The sequence below is a fragment of the Xenopus laevis genome, chromosome 9_10S (assembly GCF_017654675.1).
Source record: "Xenopus laevis strain J_2021 chromosome 9_10S, Xenopus_laevis_v10.1, whole genome shotgun sequence".
Classification (NCBI taxonomy): Eukaryota; Metazoa; Chordata; class Amphibia; order Anura; family Pipidae; genus Xenopus; species Xenopus laevis.
The window spans coordinates 88,214,822-88,236,010 of record NC_054388.1 but is presented as its reverse complement, the minus strand read 5'-3'; the positions used below and the strand labels follow the sequence as shown (position 1 = coordinate 88,236,010).

The window sequence follows — 21,189 nt, the reverse complement described above, 5'->3', positions numbered from 1 at the left end:
CTCCTTTCGTTTTTTTTTTCTTTTAATTCCAACTTTTCTCACCCAGCTGTCAAATGTTGTGTAGGAAATAATTGCTATTGTATTATTATGCTTACTTGCAGGTGGCTGAAATGCATGGAGAGCTCATAGAATTTAATGAGAGGCTTCAGCGAACACTAATGGCAAAAGAATTGCTTGTGTCGCAAATGAGACAAGAATTGATTGATCTAAGAGGACCTGTAAGTACGGCTCATATAAATAAGAGGTTACATAATATTTCCAGACAAACAGATCCGTCACCATTAATATGTTACAGACAGATTGATAAGCAGCAGGCAGTTCTGTAGCAAATATAGAATCAGTGTGTGCGTACATCATCCTCCAAATACACGCAAGCACCCACTCATACACACCCCAAATAATTCACACACATACTGTATATATATATATATGTATGTATGTCTGTATCACTTCATTATGATACACTATATTCTATGTAATTATCAGCATACATTGCTTAGACCAACATTTTTGTCCTATTAATGGAACTATTTTAAGAGGTGGCCTCTGAATACGATGCCCTTTGCAGTATATGAATGAACATTGATTATACAGTATGCATCATGTTCTATTCATTGGCTTTGAATTTTGGCAGAATATTGAACACCATCAGTATGTTTATATATTTGTGTATGTACAGTATGTGTGTGTGTGAAGCATCAGGAGGAGATCTTGAAAAATAGTTGTCTTTGCAGTAGAAGTTTGAATGAGTTATAATTGTATAGGAGTCGGATCCATTATCCAGAAATTACGGGAAGGCCTTCGTCCATGGATTCCATTTTAAGCAAATAATTCCAATTTTTAAAAATTATCTTTTTCTTTTTAATAATAAAAAAGTACCTTGGACTTGATCGCACCTAGGGTATAATTAATCCTTATTGGAGGCAACACAATCCTATTGGGTTTAAAGACTCTTTAAATTATTTTTAGTAGACTTAGGGGTTATTTATTAAGCTCTGAATTTTTCTAGTTTGACTTTTAGAAAATACCACCATAGGGGAAAAATACAATTTTTCAGAGAAAAAAAAACTCTATTTTTTCGGGTTTTATTAAAGTCCGAGGGTTTTAAAAGTCAAAAAAAAAAAAAAAGTACTCCAACTCAGACCTGCCGAGAACATGTAAAATGCAATGGCATGTGTCCCGTTTGCATTTTCAGGTTTCTGAAAAAAACATAGTTTTTGGGCAATTTTGTGAAATCGGAGGATTCAAATTTTTTACGATTTAATGTGACTTCTTCCACATAAGTAAGTCCACATAAGTAAAATTTGTGAAAATGGAGATAAACTCCTTATCCAGGTCCCATACCTGTATAGACTTTATCATATTGTGTTCATCTGTGGCTTTGCTTCCTGCTCAGTGGCGTAACTTCGGATGCCAGGGCCCCCCTGTAAAAAATTTACAGGGCCCCCTCTGCACAAAATAGTGGGAGAATTTCATGTATAATATCCCCAGGATTCATAGAAGGATGGCACGGTAGCGATTCCATGTATAAATACCCCAGAACTATATAAGGATGGCACAGTAGCAATTTCACATAAAAATACTCTCGAATTATAGAAGGCCTGTAAAAATGGTGGTTGATCCCAATGTTATTAATAGGGAAAGGTAAATATATTTTATCCAGAAAAGGTGGCAACTCTATTCACAGCATAAAGACATACAGGAGAGAACATGGAAGGGGCCCCTGCACAGATTGCTCTATAGGGGCCCCAGTTTAAATCATTTGATCATACCAGCTACAGTCTAGTTCAGTCTTGTTAGAATAAAGCCAAACTTATACCCACCTAAGGGCTCCTCCCACTGACTCCCCCAGCATGCACTGCCAACCTAGCCTGCCCCTCCCAGCATGCACTGCCACCCTATCCTACCTCCTCCCAGCATGCATTGCATGTCACACTGTGCGCCTCACAGATCCTGTGGAAACGCTGGTTCGAGTTGCACAGATGGCACAGTCAGTATGACAAGCAGCTCAATGAACATGAGTGGCCCACACGGAAAGGGCATGGCAGTCCTAGCGCGGAAGGCACAGAGCCCCCACTAGAATACTCGCCTGTTGCTCGAAGTGCACCACACCCTTCACATCGCCGCTTCCCGCCAGCACACACACCGCCTTCACCATGGCTGCAGCACAACTACCGGCTTAAAGCGAGACAACGAGTGACAAAACTGCCCCATGTGATTCCTCCACTCCTCCAGCCAATAAAAGCAGCGCTTTTAAGACCCACCGCCCTCGCAGCTGTCAAATGAGCGAGCTTACTGAGCCACGTGACCTGAGGGCTGGCCGCCTGCTCTGCTCGGGGCTGTGTGTAAATTAAAGCGACACGCCAACCAAAACGTATTTAATGATTGGCCAAAGGCGGCAGTCTGCCTCTGCGCGTTGAGGCAAGTTTGTCTGGCTGGTACTGCTGTGCCTGCGCATACTACTGAGGAAGCAGGCCCCACCGGGACCCCTGTACCCCCGGGCCTCCCCGCAACCGCGGGGTCTGCTTCCTCGGTAGTTACACCACTGTTCCTGCTGTATATTTATGTTACAAAGTAACAGCTAGTGCTCTCTCTCTCATCTCTCTCTCTCTATCTCTCTATACTATCCCACAGCACCAGCACTCAGATCATTATTTTGCAGGTGGTGCACAATCAAAGTTGCATTGATAGTGTAGAGATGATCAGCACTCACAATGTTGTAGATGAAAAAAATAGTTTTTATTCAAGTGATTTTGCATCTTAATCCGACGTTTCGGTCCCACCACCTTGAAAAAGGTCCCCCGGTGGGACCTAGAGGGTGGCCTCTAGTTTAGTGATATATTCTATGCGAAAACCAATATTCCCTACAATTTATAATTCCCTCTAATGTACGTGTAAAGAGCAATTATGTCCTCCTGCAAGTGCCTTTTTGCCACAGGAAACATGACAGTCTACCTCCTTAGTTTAAGGGGCACATTTACCTAGGGTCGATTATCGAGGGTTAATTAACCCTCGATATTCGCTGTCGAAGTTACCGCAATTCGTTTGTTCGAACGATCGTAGGAAATCGATTTTAATCCATCGATCAAACAATTTTTTTATGGCCAAAAAATTGTTAGAAAGCCTATGGGGACCTTCCCATAGGCTATCATTGCACCTCGGTAGGTTTTACTTGCCGAAGTAGGGGGTCGAAGTTTTTTTTAAAGCGACAGTACTTCGACTATCGAATGGTCGAATAGTCGAACGATTTTTAGTTTGAATCGTTTCGAAGTCGAAGGTCGAAGTAGCCAAAAAAACCATTCGAAATTCAAAGTTTTTATTATTCTATTCCTTCACTCGAACTAAGTAAATGTGCCCCTAAATCTTCTATCTCTTTTATGAGTGTAGTTGTTAATATACAGTAGGTGTCTGCAGCATCAGAAATTCACAGTGGAATTTATATTATTCAGATGATTTATGGGGTTTAATGGGCACTGAGGTGTATGTGTTACAGTCTAAATATTTATATATTATACACCATTTGTTTCTATCAAAAAATTCCTTTTTGTCCCTCTCCAGTTTTTTTCCATCATGTTTGGCAAAGCTTACATTCAGCTGTTCATACTGCAATTCACCTTGTATCTGTTTAATTGCCACTTTTAATGGACACATCTGTTCTTCCTTGATAAGAATAATAAATTCCATTAGATGGGAAAGTCCATCCTTTGGATTAAGATTCCATTCATCCCTATATAACTTGCTTTTTGTGTATAAATGTTAAAATTTATATCCATAGCGGCTCATATACCTTTCAAGAGGTTCTCATAAATACATCTCAGGGTAATGTGATTCAGAAAAGAATCGTTTATCTTTTTTTCCTATAGGTCTGCCCCTGATCTTTGCAAGATTTTCATTGTGTGTGTGCTCATAATTCACATGCTCACCATTGTGTATGTGTCAGTAGATATCTGTAGTCCTAGGTTTTCTTGTTTTGCTGGCTATAAAATTGCATCAATTAAAATATACATGTTATTACACTCATTGATGTACTGTACACTATTGAAGGTCCATTTATTAAAGGTCAAATTTTAGTAGTCTTAGAGGATTTTGAAACTCTATTTCTCTAAAATGACGATTGCCGTGAAAGTTATTAAAAGTTCTGAATATAAAAATTATTTATATAAGTATATACAAATTGTAGTTTGATGTACGATTATTACGGAACCCCCCCCCACACAAAACCTCTAAAAGTCCAAATTGATTAAAAATGGAGCAATAGGATCAGCACAGCTCCCATTGACTTCTATAGGACCGTGACAGCAAATTTTTGTATTAGAATTTTGTATTTTTTACAAAATCTCAAATTTTTTAAGTTTTATATAAATACAGAAAAAAAAAAAAAGAAATTCCAGTGTTAGTAAATAGGGAGATATTGACTCTAGAAATTAATGCTTTTACATTATTATTACTTATCAGTGACCCCATATTCTTTTGCCTGGCCATTTCTCATTCTGCCGCTGCTTACAGGTTGAGGAAGGCAAAATAGTCTGGTTTTACATGTTCAAGTAATTACTTACAAAAACAGACCTATCAACTTTTAGGGGGATATTTATTAAACTCAGATTTTTTTCTGGTCAGAGTTTTAAAGAGGAAAAATACAATTTTTCCTGATTTATGAAACCCCAATACTGAAGTGTTTGTATAAAAAAATTACTCCATCTCAAATCTGCCAAGGTCAGGTAGAAGTCAATGGCAGATGTCCTGTTTAGAATTGGAAGATATCATGATGTGTGCTAGGTTTTGTACAATAATTTTGGTTTTTGGGGGATAATCCTGCAAAATCTCAGATTTCTGGCCCAACTCTGAAAAAATGATTTTTTCACAATTTTATTGAGTATTTTCCTGCACCAGATAGTTTTGAGTAAATTTATTGATAAATACCATACAAATTATGCATGGGAATTTGATCAAAGTGGTTTTAAGAAAATAATGAGAAATGTTCGGATTTTAGTAAATAAACCTCATCCTATACATTACTATTTTGAATAGTTGGTTCTTTGTATCACAAACTAGAGTCAGTATTGCACATTGCCAGGCAAAGGAACTGGCTCAAGTAAATAGTCAAAGTTTAAATGATTTGCAAATTGCATGACCCATGATGTTACTCTCACATTCCCATATTTGAATGTACCTACTAAAGGCCTTATTTAGCAATGGGAAGGCAGGGTGCCAAAGAAAAAAATGCAAAAAAAATTTCATTAGCAGTAATGTATTATTCTCAGTGTAATTCAGAAAGAACATTATGTGCTCTGCTTTCCAGCAATCCTTATCAAAGCCTGCATGCAGATTTTGTAGACACATATTGCTGCATTAAAACATTTAACCATTTTAGTCATAAAAAATTAACGTTTTCTCAGCAGTCAGCGCATAAATCTTAGTAAAACGATCACGCATTAAAACAAATTCCGCTTTTTGCAACTCCAGTTTTCATTAAGCAGTATAGGTGGAATGTGTCTTCTATGATTGTAATATTATTATGGGGAGGCCATCATTTTTAACAGTTGGAACTATTTAATTAAAATGGAATCCCTTTTGCCATGCCCCATACATGTTTTCACACCAAAACTAACAACACACTGGGTATCTTGATTAGCAAGCAAAGAAAGATGGGACCATATGTTTTCTGGAAATAATTTAGGGCACTTTGATGTGTGGGCAATGCCCACTGACAGTTAAAGGAGAAGGAAAGGCTGGAGACACTTGGGGGTGCCAAACGTTAGGCACCCCCAAGTGATTGTAGCGACTTACCAAAAACCCAGGGCCGGTGCTCCTATCGGGAGAAATCGGTACTGGCCACGGGTTATAGGAGCGAGCACCATGGAGAGATCTACTTCCGTCTTCGCGCAGCTGCACATGCGCATTAGAACTAAAAGCTTAACTTTAACTTTAAAGTCGGCTTTTTCGTTCAAATGCGCATGCACCAGTCCGGGGAAATGCGCAGCTGCGCGAAGACGGAAGTAGATATCTCCGTGGTGCTCGCTCCTATAACCCAGGGCCGGTGCAGATTTCTCCTGATAGGAGCACCGGCCCTGGGTTTTTGGTAAGTCGCTACAATCACTTGGGGGTGCCTAATGTTTGGCACCCCCAAGTGTCTCCAGCCTTTCCTTCTCCTTTAAAAGGGATTAAATCCTTAACGCAGGTCCAGTTGTGTAACTGCCTACCGGCAGGCCAATCTTGAGGGAAAACTATACCCCTAAAAAAATGTAGGTCTCTATAAAAATATATTGCATTAAACAGCTCATACTGTATGTAAAACCCTGCTTGATGTAAATAAAAATTTTCATGACTTGTGGATCCTCAATGCTCAGTGCCCATTCCTTTCCCTTCAGTAACTGACACTGACACAAAAATCTGGGTGGAAAGGCTGCAGCTTAATTTATTAAAATATTTAACTGTAAATAATACCTCAAACATACATATTATTAACCACCCAGAAATATATTCTTAAGCAGTACATAAACAAAATACATAAACCATTGCTGGCTGCATATAACCACATACAATGAAACATCCTGACTGGATTTCAACCTGAGGCTAGTTGCCAACAAAACCACATACCACATACTGTGGCACCTAACCGGGCCTAGCTCTGATGTTTGAACTACCTCCTTCCATTTCTTTCCCCTTTTTGGCTGCCCATAGTGCAGCCCACCACACCTATATTGCTCAACTACTCAACCTTTGCTATCCAGCCATCCCCTGGTTCATCAGACTCCTGGGCGGGAGGGCGGGAGCTGTCTCTGCTTGAGGTAATATGTCTGCCCCTCCTTACAGCCCCTCCTTGTTACACCCTCTGGCCTTTTGCCCTCTCTCGCAACTACAACCACCACCACTACTCCCATGAGGCCTTATTCGCCCCCCCAGTCATGGCCCTGATTTTTAATCCTTCGGCCTCGCTTCCCAGGGCCCCCTTAATAATATACTTTTTAGTAGTATGTGCCATTGGGTGATCATAAATAAAAAACTGCCATTTTAAAAAATAAGGGCAGCCCCCTGTACAATTCACAGTGCATACCAACAAACCATACATGTTAGGTCACATGAGCCAATTAACAGACATAGTTGTGTCTTTTGCTTCCTCACTTCTTCCTGTTACAGTTAGAGTTGTAGTATTTCTGATCAGGTGATCTCTGAGGCAGCACACAGACCATCACGAAAATGGTGGTTCAAAGCGAGAGATGTAAAAGGGCAATATTTACTTAAATATATATATAACAGTTTGATTAGATTCTTTTATATGCCACTTAATTTGATATAAACTATCTGCTGTTTAAATATTCATTTTGGGGGTATAGTTTTCTTTTAAGGATGTGCATCTGGGCCCCCCTTATCTCACCCCATCCTGCCGCCTGCGATAATATTTATTGCAACTCCGGAGGGCTCCAAAGGGGGGTGCAGGTCCAGGTGCAATTATAACCCCCACACGCACACAAATTTTGATGCCAGAACAAAGTCTCAGCTGCTGTCAATCATATATTGCCTGCCCCTCATCTAGGTGGGTCAGGCAATTACTTTCACTTTCCATTTTGCACTTCCTGCATTCCCCCTCCCTCCTCTACTTGTTTAGCCAGTGCCTGGGCATGGGAATTTAATTGTCTAAAATAAAACCAAGATTTGAATCAATTTGATGTTGTGCAAGTAAAGTTTACTTTGCTTGACTAACATCATACTGTAAAATAGGATTTGGAATTATTTCTTAATGTGACAGGTACCCTTTAAATACATACATCTAAGCAAATTAAAGTCAACATGTTCCAACACTGTATGGTATCTTGTACATTATACAATAATGGTATCTATTACAAGCTCAATTTAGCTTTAATATACAGTGGCCTTTTAATACCCTGTCCTTATGGCTATCATATTGGAGTTCCCTGGAGGAGTGCCCGTAGCTCCAATTATAAATAATGTGTTAATTTATCATATGAAGAAGCAATTGCTCCATATGTGATCTAAATTTACAAAAGAAACCCAGAAATATCTAGGAGGTCTAAATGAAGTTCATGGCACTCTTAGTCAGAAGTGGTGCTAGGGTAAGCCTGACTCATTCAGTTAATAAACACTCAGAATGCTTTTTGCCCAATAAACAATTATTTTCTATTTTTCATGAATCTAGTAATAGACTGGCAAACACAGCAGGGGATTACAGGTATACATTCATAGCCAATTAAACTGACTGCCCATTAAACTGACTGCCCATTGTCAGCTAGTGGGATTTACACACTTTACTAAAACACAATGTTCATTTGATAAAGATCAAAAATTTCTTCAATCAGAAAATATTTTTGTGAAAGGCAGATGTAGAATATACCCTATGCTTGTCTTTATCTTTCTTTTTTTTTTGGATTAGCCCAAAGATGAATGAGTCCTTTAGTTCATCAGTTATGAGTGGAACAGATCAAATAGCTGTAGTCATACCGATCACTTTCTATAAAGCTTTCCCACGGAAGGGAAAATAGTTAGCATGTTTTTTATACTAACAATAGCTGCAGCAATGTGAAACATTTTACAGTTTGATTAAAAACTCTTGTTGACTTTCTGTTTCAACATAGTGGTGTTGCTCAAGGACTAGGCTATATTTCTGCTAATGAGTCACTGGAAATCCTGAACAGTGCACCAATGAAATATTTTAATTCAGAAAGCAATATAAAAAAGTAAGGCTTCTTACCCTATAGGCTATACGATATAGCACTGTGTAGCTTTCCTTCTTACTTGTAGGCTAATGTATCCGACATGATTTGTTGGCTTTAACTTCCAAATTCTTTGCTGGAGAAAGGCCCAAGTGTAGCTAGTGATTTGTCCTCCTGAAGCTGTTTGTGCTCCAGGCTTTTAGTTAAGCATGTCCTGCAGATCTTTCACCTTCTTTAAACTCTAGTCTGAGTGTATTTCCTTTTTTCTGATGAGATCTTTTTGAATTGTCTCTGCCATCTGAATATTTTTCAGGTGTAGTTTTCTGTTTATGTTACATAGTTAAGTTGGGTTGAAAAAAGACCTAAGTCCATCAAGTTCAACCGCTCCAAATTAACTTCTTTCCCTCAAGTCTGATGGGATGGTCTCTTGTGTTGTGATCCTCTTTATGGATAAAAATGTCCCCTACTATTTGTCTATAATGTCCTCTAATGTAATTGTACATTAAAGTGTAATAATGTCCCCTCGCAAGCACCTTTTTTTCCAGAGAAAACAACCCCAAATTTGACAGTGTACCCTCATAATTTAAATCCTCTACCCATTTTACCAGTTCAGTTGCACGTCTCTGCATTCTTCAGCTCATTAATATCCTTCTTAAAGACTTAAAGACTGGAGCCAACACTGCACTGCATACTCCAGGTGATGCCTTCCCAGGGAATTTTGTTTTCAACCCTAGAGTTAATACCATTTTTATGCAAGTAGTATTTTTGTAGTAGCCTGGATACTGCCTAGAATTAGAAAATTTGTTATCTGCAAAAATCCCTGCATCCTTGTCAGTTAAAAAAAAGTCAGGACCCTATGTAAAATGTAAATAAAAAGAGAATGGGATGATTAATCATGTCCATCCTAAATTTAATTGTAAACAGTACAAAGACACCGGGGCACATTTACTAAGCTCGAGTGAAGGATTTGAATATAAAATACTTCGAATTTCAAAGTATTTTTTTGGGTACTTCGACCATCGAATAGGCTACTTCGACCTTCGACTACGACTTTGACTTCAAATCAAACGATCCGAACTAAAAATAGTTTGACTATTCGGCCATTCGTTAATCGAAGTACTGTCTCTTTAAAAAAAACTTCGACTTCCTACTTCGCCACTTTAAACCTACCGAGCACCAATGTTAGCCTATGGGGACCTTCCCCATAAGCTTTTTTTGATCGAAGGAAAATCCTTTGATTGATGGATTAAAACCGTTCGATCGAAGTAAATGCTGTAAATCCTTCGACTTCGATATTCGAAGTTGAAGGATTTTACTTTGATGGTAAAATTTACCCTCGATATTCAAGCCTTAGTAAATGTGCCCCACCAAATCAGATGTTTAAACTGAATAATTAATTGCTGAAAATATAGTCTCATTTTGAATTTGATGCCAGCAACAAGTTTAGAGAAAGTTGAGAATTTTTTTGTGAAACTATGTTCTATTCATCTACAATACTGTACATAGTTTCATGTGATGCTGCCAGTTTTAGAAACACACAGGGAAATCAGGTGGATTCTAACATACCTGCGTGCTTCAGTTGTAAAATAGTATTTTGGAAGAGCTCCTTTTGAGGACTGAACACTGATGAAGACGTGGAATAAATAAAGAGCTTGGGAATAGTCATTACTTGTTCAAGTGTCAGTGTATCACTCTGCTGACTGAAAGGCAGTCTGGGGAACAAAGTTTTTGTGTGATCTCTGTTTTACCTTTAGCTTCCCGTTGGTGTATACTGTATAATACAGAACGTCTGTAAATAGACCTGCCAACAAAATAAATGTACTGTAGTTAGTCAAGATGTAGAATTTACTGATTTTTATTTTCGTATGTTCCCATATCAAATTCTGCCAGGGAAATAAATGTTTCATAAAAACAAGTGCACTCAGATACACTCAGAGACACTGTGTACTGAACGGAGATTACTGAGCTGTGTAAATGATATTTACTCTACAGCAGTGCCACAGTTTCAAGGATCAGGTTTATGCAAAAATGCCAAGATGTATATATCAATGATAAAAAAAATGGTATATATGTATACATTCATATGGATGGTCTGAACCGTGAAAACATTTCAAGTATTCTCCGTTTTTTTGTAATGAAATAGCTGTGATAATGAAATTGGTAGCCATATCAAGCCTCCCCACATCAATGCACACAATTCACTTGGCTGGGATGTGTATCTTTTTTGCTCTACACTTTAAAAACATTTTTTTTACCTATTAAAAGGCATATATGGGTCTTCCGTTACATAAAGCATAATGAAATTGATTTTGTTCTTGTTACGGCAGGTCCCCGGAGACTTGAGTCAGACGTCTGAAGACCAGAGTTTGTCAGATTTTGAAATGTAAGTTATCAGTGTTTAACCATAAAGACTTTTCTTTGAGCGCCGTGGGATTAAACTCATAAATGAAACATCCAACATGCCTGACGGTATATCTAAAACTCATCATATCTCATGTCATTGTTCTGACCAGAACATGACTTTGTTATGGGTACGCTACACTGACTGAAGTCAATTTATGCAGTGAATGGAACTCTCCAATGTTTTAGTACAGTTAATGAAAAAAATAATGTGCTGCTTTATTTCTAGAAAAATATTCTCTCTGCTGTGAGAAGTGTTAATGTCTTCGGTGGGAAATGAAAAAACTTCTACTGTTTTTTTGCCTTTTTTATCAGTTTTTTTTAAAATAACATTCTTTTACATTACAGAGAAATGATTCATTTTCTTTTCTGAGGGGCAGATTTATCAAGGGTCGAAGTGAATTCGAGGGAATTTTCGAAGTAAAAAAATTCGAAATTCAAAGTAATTTTTTGGATATTTAGACCATCGAATAGGATACTACGACTTCGAATTGGATTTGAAGTAAAATAGTTTGAATATTCGACCATTCGATAATCGAAGTACTGTCTCTTTAAAAAAACTTTGACTTCAATACTTCGCCAAATTAAACCTGCCGAAGTGCTATGTTAGCCTATGGGGACCTTCTAAAGCAGTTTTCTAAGTTTTTTGAAGTTGAAGAAAAATCGATCGATCAATCGCTGAAATCCTTTGAATCGTTCGATTTGAGCGATTTAATCGTTCGATTTTACTTCGACCGAAGAATAGCCAAATTAGATGAAAAAAAGTTTGAATTCGATATTCTAATTCGAAGTATTTTAATTCGACCCTTAATAAATCTGCCCCTAAATGTAAGGTTAAAGCAAGGATTTTACCTGGGTACACTTGGAGGCAGATTTATCAAAGGTTGAGGTGAATTTTAAAATTCAAAACATTTGAATTTCAAGCAATTTTTTGTGTACTTCGACAAGGCAATAGTCCAAATGAATGTGAATTTGATTTGGATTTTAAAAATTCGTTATTTGATCAAATGCGCTATTACTTAGATTAGTACGATTCGAATTCGGCTGAATACGGACCTATTCAATCAAAAACTGACCTATTTTCCTAACATTTTTTTTTTTCAAGCACTGTATTGTGCTTCCGTAGTAAAAAATTTTACCGAATTAAAAGTCCCACTTTTGATAAGAACGTCTTTCTTGTCTGTAAGTCCAATAGAAGGAAAAGTATGTTTCAGCAATAAAGCGAGTGCCGTTTCTCCTCCACTCCAAACCAAAGCACCTCGCTGCTCGACCTCGGAGACAAGAGAGAGACACAGTTGCACACTGTCAAAATGTAAGTGCAGGTTCCCTGCTTAGTTTATACTCACAGGATCCTTCCGAAATCAAAGGTATATCGTTGCTTAGCTACAGTGGAGCTGGGTCTTTGTTCCATTTAGTTGCCTCTCGTTCCACTCTCTCACACACAATGATACACTTCCTGGATCCTTCAAATCAGCTGCAAACAATCGCTCAACATAGAAGCGGAATTCAGCGTTACTAACTGGGAAATCGTTTCGGGCAAAGCAGAAAAGGGGACCCAGAAATGTGGTTTACGAGGCTGAGGACTTCAGTTTTAAGAGTTAGTGGACACTATTTATTGTAATAAAACGTAAACCGCATTTCTGAGCCCCCTTTTCTGCTTTGCGGCACTCGCTTTTTTGCTAAAACATACTTTTCCTTCTATTGGACTTAGATAGAAGAAAGACATTCTAATAAAAAGTGTGACTTTTAATTTGGTAAAAATTTTTTATTACGGAAGAGCATACAGTGTTTGACTTTATTTCTTTTTTCTGGTTTGGAAACCTAAGTGTTTTTGCACATCCATCTTAGCTACTTTGCACAAGGTGTTTTGAGCTTTTCTGTTTAATATTTATTCAAATTCGAAATTTGACCCTTGATAAATATGCCCCTTGATGCAAATGTAGGTAATGTTTATAATGTGATTATTGGTCTTTCAGCTAATTATAATTATTTGAACTGGGTACACACTGGGGACTTGTTTAATATCGGATAAACACAGGACCTTCTGTAAGACAGTCACATAATACAAATTAGTTGCACTTTCAATGAGTCCAGAGTGTTCAAGTCATATAATTATATTTTGCTAAAAATGCCAGTGGAATACAGGGATCTGGCAGGTTAAAAGCTGGTCGTGTGCATGGAGGGAACTTTCATACATTTAATTTTATAGTGGTTGTAGGACATCAATTTAATCTATACTTTATTTTCCATTTGTAAAGCTTCTGTGCCCAGTGCCTTTCATCCTATTCTAGGCTATATGCAGAGGTCAGGATAACATTTGTTCTTGTACATGTGAGCCTTCGCCCTGTATTGGCTAACAGAATTGATTTTAGTCCCTTATACATACACACTTTTTTCTTTTCTCTTTAGCACGTTTGCCATTGATTTGTTTAATTACCAAATGGTCTTTTTATTTATATTCAATTTATTGTGCCTCCTGCAAGTACAATCTATAGAACATTTTGTCAAAATTAGTTTTCCTTTGGCCTCATTGTGAAATAATTACTTGTACACTGTGCTAGTTTATAAACATTTCTTTTCCTTGGTGCGTTTCTTTCCTCTACCCACAAGTATCTGGCTATAAATTAAAGCTTCAAGGGACCAGTGACACCAAAACATTACAATTGATGCTTTCAAGCAACATGCCAGTGACTTCTATATAGTCACCAGTAGTTTCTCAACAAATTTCCTCTTCCTAAGCGTAAACGTTTACATTGTGTTTGTGTATCGGCATTGTAACGGCTGACATTTTTCTCTGTTGCATGAACATAAAAACCAGATACATTTCATGTCACTAAAACTATAATATGAAATTAATAGGGATGCACCGAATCCAGGATTCGGTGCGGGATTCGGCCAGGATTCGGCCTTTTTCAGCAGGATTCAGATTCGGCCGAATCCTTCTACCCGGCCGAACCGAATCCGAATTTGCATATGCACTTGACTTTTTGTCAGAAAACAAGGAAGTAAAAAATGTTTTCCCCTTCCGTCCCTAATTTGCATATGCAAATTAGGATTCGGTTCGGTATTCGGCCGAATCTTTCACCAAGGATTCGGGGGTTCGGCCGAATCCAAAAAAGTGGATTCGGTGCATCCCTAGAAATTAATATTTCATATTATCAAGAAACAAGGCTACATTTTCAAAAGTCCACACTAAGAATCTTATTTATTAGAGGTTGAATTTTAGTTCAACTAAAACGTGCAAACTCTCAAACCACGATTGTTATTGAATTTATTAAAAATTCAGATTGAAAACAATTTGGATGAAAAAAACTGCAAATGCCTCGAGACACTACTAAAAAATAAATTCAAGATGGGAAACTCCGGTGACAACTTTGAAGGCCTGGATCTTTACTACTATACAGATGCGGAACCCTTAGGCTGGTTTTATAAGGTCAATGTCTAAAATTTCTAGCCATATTCATTATTAATGTCTAGTTTTCCTTTGGCAAAAAATACATTAGAATCCCTTTGCTAAACACCATATTTCTCAAATGTCTGGGTTTGCTCATTTGCCCAATGTGTCTGCTTTATTTTATTTTTATCTTTTTTGCACCAAAGAAAACGTGGTTTGTATATTGTGATGTTATGAAATTGTAGTATTTGCTACTTGCATAAAACACTTTTTTGCTTAGAAAACCATTTCCACAGTATACTACTTCGTCCCATATTGTGCCTCTTTTAGGGTGTGCCTTAAGCACTATTTATTTTTTCTGTGTTTCTAGCCCGTCTGAGAAAAATGGCATTGCCTTCTGCACCCTATTATATAATTTCAAAATATTTGTTCCAAAAATTCATAGCATTGTGCAGAGTGCCCTCCTTCTATTTTGTAAACATTTAGCAAGAACATATAAAATATTGCTGCATGTGGGTAAAATATTAGAATACAGTCTATGAGCTAGAAGGAAATTGCAAAAGGAAAACTGCCACCCCCATACAGCACTGTTTAAATCTGACCCTCTATCAGTCAGAATAGAACGTTTTTTTTTTTAAATGGAATTTGAGCTCAATTGCCTCTCTAAGCATCACTTTTCATATCTGAAGAGAGAGCACAGAATTAAACATTAAGCTGCAGAACGCCTGTCTGTAAGATTTTAACAAGGACAGTCTTTTGGGAAATCAGCAAAGCATTAGAATCTAACACAAGTGCTGTCAGCTGAGAATTCCATGCCTTTATCCTACTACCTGGCGCCCATGCCCTCAGCGCATCTATTTCACCTGGGAGTGTGGCTTCTGGGTATTTCATATCATATTCTGTTCATATTTTGTTAAGAAAAGTACTTTACAAAAGGAGAGGGCTGCAATTTATGTGTCGAACCAAAGCATAGGATATTCACATATTTATTTTTTAATCATTGCCAAGTTGACAATATGGAAACGGTTTGAGCTTTCCTTGTCCATAAACTTTCCCTTTTCTTCTCCTTAACAGATCACATCGTGCCCTTATAAATGTTTGGATACCTTCTGTTTTTCTCCGGGGGAAATCTGCCCATGCCTTTCATGTTTATCAGGTAAGACCTTGCAGAGCGGGCACATTGCAAGCAGGGATGTAGGGTTGTATGGTAATTATGTCTGTGCAGGTTTGCAAAACAAATAATAAATTAAATTGGTTGAGCGGACGAACTTGTTGGTGTATAGGGTGTGGGGGTTCACTCGCTGGTAGGCTGCAAAAGAGGCGACTTTACACACCAGGATCGGTTTAAGGGCTTCCTGCCCACGTTTATTTTCCAGCGGCTGCAGAAATTTCCCCTCGCAGGGGGAAGGTAACCGAAAAACAGCAGTTCAACAGAAAATCCAACCTTCTGGTTCACAAAATAAATGCTTTGCTTTCTCTCCTGAAGCTGAGCAATACCAGCAGTTTGTCTCACACACATTCAGCACTGCTGCTCAGCATCAGGTGTACTAAATAGGCCTAGGGCCTCTTGAAAACCTGGCCTACGGATTTGGGAATCCGCCCCACCCTACTCTTGCGGGTTCCCAGTAAGACCAGTCCCGGATCATCAATTACAAAAACCTTGCAGAGAGACATAGTGTTTCTCTGCTAAGAGCACTACTGGTCTCACCTCAGTAACAATATCTGAGAATCCGTGGCCCAACATACATTCCATCAATCACTTTTCCCCAGGAAACTGGGGACCTTTTTGTCACCATACCACAAGGGTTAATAAATAGTTTGAGTGAATTCACAATGTAACTATCACCTGATGAAGGACATGTCTGTCCGAAACATGTTGTGTTTAAAATAAAATACACTGAATTGAATGTGGTTCTCCAGAGTGAACCTTACTTTTTACCTTGGATATATTGTGGCCTGGACAGTGCCACTGACTCTGTTGTGCAGAACCTTGATACATTTGGAGTGAGGGACCACACGACAATCAATAGAATTACCTTTGCATAACAAATCTCATTCTCACAGCAGTGCAGCACTTACAGTAGGTCTGTGGTGTGTTACTTTTGCAATGATGGCTAAGGGAAAAGAAACTGAATTTTTTGGTTGGTCTCATTACAAAACAGGCAACAGGTTCGTACATTGCTTTGCAGACTACTTGGGTGTTTTAATAATAAATCATAAGGGTACTGCACTTATACATTTGGTAAGGGATCTTTATCACTTTTCAACACAAAAGTGACATTGCTCTTTTTACATAAGGTAAATAGAAGGAAAAATCAAAGCCATATAGTGTTTGAATTCAGTAACAGCCTATACCAAACTATGAACAACAGGTAAGTGTTGCCTCCTTCAATGCTATCACCAGGTAATATCCCCCTACTCCATAGTAAAGGGGTAGTTTACCTTTGCATTAATCGAAATCAAATTTTTCATTCATGTTAATGTTTTTTTTAATTCGAATATACTTACACTTCGACTGGGAGGTTATTTAAGAAAAATATAGAATGCCTAAAATTCGAACGTATGGTTCCGACGGAATTAAAATTGTCTTTGATTTGTACAAATTGAGTTTTTCTCCGAAACATAACCTTGATTGTCAGGAAGGTTATTAACATCCCCAAACGGCTCAACGGACCTCTGCCGTTGACTTGTACAGTCGGCAGATTTTAGGTTATCCAATATTCGAATTAGGACTGTTTCCATGGTGAATGTGTGATAAATCTCACATTCGAATTTGCATTCGAATAGGGGGATTAAAATTTGAAAGTGTGAATTTTGAAACTCGAAAATTCTAATTCTAATTTACTATTCGACCCTTGATAAATCTGCCCCTTAGTGTGATGTAGAAAATGAGACAATTTTCTATTGGTTTTCATTTTTTATTACTTGTGATTTTTGAGTTAGCTTTTTATTCAGCAGCCAGTTTTCTGGTTGCTAGGATGCAAATTACCCTAGCAACAATGCACGTTTTTGAATAAGAGACTGGGAAATGAATAAGAGAGGCCTGGGCAGAAAGATGAGTAATAAAAAGTTTTATAGAGCATTTTTTTGTTAAATGGGGTCAGTGACCCCTATTTGACAGCTGGAAAGAGTCAGAAGTAGTGGTCAAATAATTCAAAAACTATAAAAAAGAAAAAACATTTAACCACAAATTGTTATGAAATACTTTATTTGTTTATATTATATAGTAGATTCTCTTTCCTCTTCTTTTGTGTGTCTATTTACACCTCTCATTGAAAACCTTGTTTTCTCTCTCTGTCTGGGATTTTCATCCCTCACTAATCCCATCACCTGTCTTCATTTTGCATGTTTTTTCATTATTTGCTTTACCATTCCTATTTTGCTCCGGAGAAATTCTTCCCCACTTGTTCCTGTTGAGTAAATCCTCAGTTTAAGAGATGTTGTAAACATCCTTGTTTTATTTTATTATTTATATTTATAGCCCACTCTGAATCATTTTCTTTTTCTGCTCTGACTGCATCTTGTGGAGCAGCTGTAAATGTAGTTGCTTGATTTATTCCTGTGAAAACTTATTTGCAAGGAAAAAATATAAATCCCACTGGTAGAACAGCTTAAGAGACCTGGAAGGAAGCTGTGCTCATTCTGTAAACCTCCATGCATGTTCTAGTTGCTGTTGGTCTACAGCAGCCTATTTACTTTGCCATTAGACCCTGGGATTTAACCAGTGAATAGCATCCAGCAGTGAGTTGTGTCTTGTGATGATAAGACATATTTAAGATGGAATACTTATTTTTCTGCGCTTATCTCTCCTTACATGGGCATTACATCAGGAAACTTCTGAACTCCCATTATATTTAATGTGTTTGGGGCATTCTTCAAAACAAACAAAGTGATCATGTCTCATTTGTGGAAACGGGGCATTATTGATGAACCTGTGAAGGGTGAAGTTAATCCTTTCGTGGCTAAATTGCTTGGAGGGTTTATTTATTCCTTGGATTTAGAATACACAATTCATCATCACAGTGCAACTGGTATGTGCTTCCAGAAATAGAACTACTTTTCAAAGCCATAGACCAAAATACAATCTGGATATAACTGCTACTAGATTTGCACAGACTCAGTTTTCCACTTTATCTTTCCTTTACACTAACAAACAAAAAAACTAAACCTCAAATGCCAAATCCCAAACTTTCAAGTGTTTTGTTGCAAGACATTTATTGTTCTTAAGAAGTGTTCATTTTCCCTAGGTAAGAAATGTCAGTGGCGTTTAGACATTTCTTGACTCATTTTGCCATAAACATATACAATTCTAAAATAATGCAATCATATCATATTTTTTTTGTCATATCCTCCTAGTCCAGGGGTCCCCTGCCTTTTTTTTATAACTGTGAGCAACATTGAAATGTAAAAATTGTTGGGGAGCCACACAAGCAAGAAGAAAATTAATTGGGGGTGCCAACTAAGGGCTGTGATAGACTTATTGATAGTCCCATGTGGACTGTGAGCCTGCTTGAGACTCTGTTGCCAAATAAGGCCTGTGATTAGCCTACATGGAATTCTGATGGAGTAAAGTTGTGTCTTCATGGCTTTAAAACGTGAACTTAATGGGCACTTACTATGAGACCAAAGGGAGCAACATCAGTGGGAGTGGAGAGGACCATGTTACATATAAGTCCCCGATTGGGGACCGCTGCCCTAGCCAAAAGGGCTTTATACTACAGTGTGCTGCACATATAAGTCCCCGATTGGGGACCACTGCCCTAGCCAAAAGGGCCTTATACTACAGTGTGCTGCACAGTGGAGTTTTTTGGAGACCAGAATCTAGAACCACTCCTTATTTATTTTTTTCATGAACCTATGTCCAAAATCTTGCCTTGCATAAACGACAGTTTAATAAGCATTTCTCTAGCAAGAAGATTGGATATAAACATGTCCCCTTGGATTAACCAGTAGAGAAGCGATACCTTTGGTAGAACATGTAATATACTTCAAGTGTAGGATTCCATTATGGTTAAACACACATGGAAACTGCCCATTGATGAGATAGTGATGAGCACATTTTTTCACCAGGCATGGATTTGCAATGCGTTTAAACATATATCTGAATAATTTTGATGTGGCAAAAAAAGGAAGCAGGCTAGCTTGAAAAGAATTATGGTTCTGAGCTTTCACAGACTTTCACCTTTCTTAACAATCTCTAGAATAGCAGATCATGGTGCTTATGTACTAGGGGAATAAAGAAAGACTCTGTTTTTTGGAATAACTTAATAACAGATGTTTGTTAATAATACATTACATTACACAAGTATACCTTGCATAAGGATGGTAACCAGCTGCTAAGTTGATAACAGTTAACAGCCTAGCCATACTACAGTAGATACACTTCTTCCTTTTTGGTTTCCCAGTTCACATGACAGTGTTTCAGTGGAGTTCTCTTTAGGCTAGATTCACATTTACCTTTGTGCAGCAACATTTACAGATGGAGCAGACTTTATTGGCGCATCTGGTACACACAGTGGGTAAAAGGGTATGTGCCAGATGCTTCCCTAAACTCTGCTTCATCTCTACTTGTTGCTACTTGTTGCACAGCCATCCTCTGAGGTTGCATTGTGCAATGCAGTATCACTGTTCAACCTAGATTAGAATTAAGGTTAGATTCTAATTAAATTTGGTTAATATCATTGTGTTCTTACTAAGTACAAGTGATAAAAGTTATGTCAATAAAAAGTAAACGGTTAAAATAGACCACAACCCTCTTTCAATTTGGCCTTTGTAAAAGCCATTCATCAGAGTACAAGAATAAACTTTGAATTGGGCACAATGCCCAGATTTCAACTGTGCTGGATTGTGAAACCAGCCGTGTCTATACACCCCTATGTCCAGATTTGTATTGTTATTGCAGTGGTGGCACTTTTGGACAATACCATGTATCAGTATTATTAAAAACCAATTAAAGACCAATCAGGGTAAGCCAGTCCATAATGAGGTTTGGATTTACTATACACAATATAACTCCATATCAAAATATACTGATTTAGAATTAATCCCTCTAATTCAGATCAACTTTGCTAAAGCATTTCATACAGTGCCACAAAAAAGGTTACTGGTTAAATTAAGGAATGTTGGCCTGGAACATAGTATTTGTACCTGGATAGAGAACTGGCTAAAAGATAGACTACAAAGAGTGGTGGTAAATGGAACATTTTCTAATTGGACCAGTGTTGTTAGTGGAGTACCGCAGGGCTCTGTACTAGGTCCCTTGCTTTTCAACTTGTTTATTAATGACCTGGAGGTGGGCATTGCAAGTACTGTTTCTATTTTTGCAGATGATACTAAATTGTGCAGAACTATAGGTTCCATGCAGGATGCTGCCACTTTGCAGAGTGATTTGACTTAATTGGAAAACTGGGCAGCAAACTGGAAAATGAGGTTCAATGTTGATAAATGCAAGGTTATGCACTTTGGCAAAAATTATATAAATGCAAGTTATACACTAAATGGCAATGTGTTAGGAGTTTCCTTAAATGAGAAGGATCTAGGGGTTTTTGTAGATAACAAGTTGTCTAATTCTGGGCAGTGTCATTCTGTGGCTACTAAAGCAAATAAAGTTCTGTCTTGCATAAAAAAGGGCATTAACTCAAGGGATGAAAACATAATTATGCCTCTTTATAGGTCCCTGGTGAGGCCTCATCTGTAGGGATGTAGCGAACGTCGGAAAAAAAGTTC

The 21,189-nt window shown here is 37.9% G+C and overlaps 1 protein-coding gene across 2 annotated transcripts in view; it reads left to right on the top strand.

Moving 5' to 3' along the window:
* snx29.S (sorting nexin 29 S homeolog) overlaps positions 1 to 21,189 on the top strand; it is a 327,158-nt gene that overhangs the window by 155,227 nt on the left and 150,742 nt on the right. For both annotated transcript variants that reach the window (XM_018239096.2, XM_041579205.1), the window contains exons 16-18: positions 102 to 218; positions 10,997 to 11,052; positions 15,538 to 15,619. In XM_018239096.2, the coding sequence (XP_018094585.1) occupies positions 102 to 218; positions 10,997 to 11,052; positions 15,538 to 15,619 (255 nt within the window). The remainder of the gene's footprint in view (positions 1 to 101; positions 219 to 10,996; positions 11,053 to 15,537; positions 15,620 to 21,189) is intronic.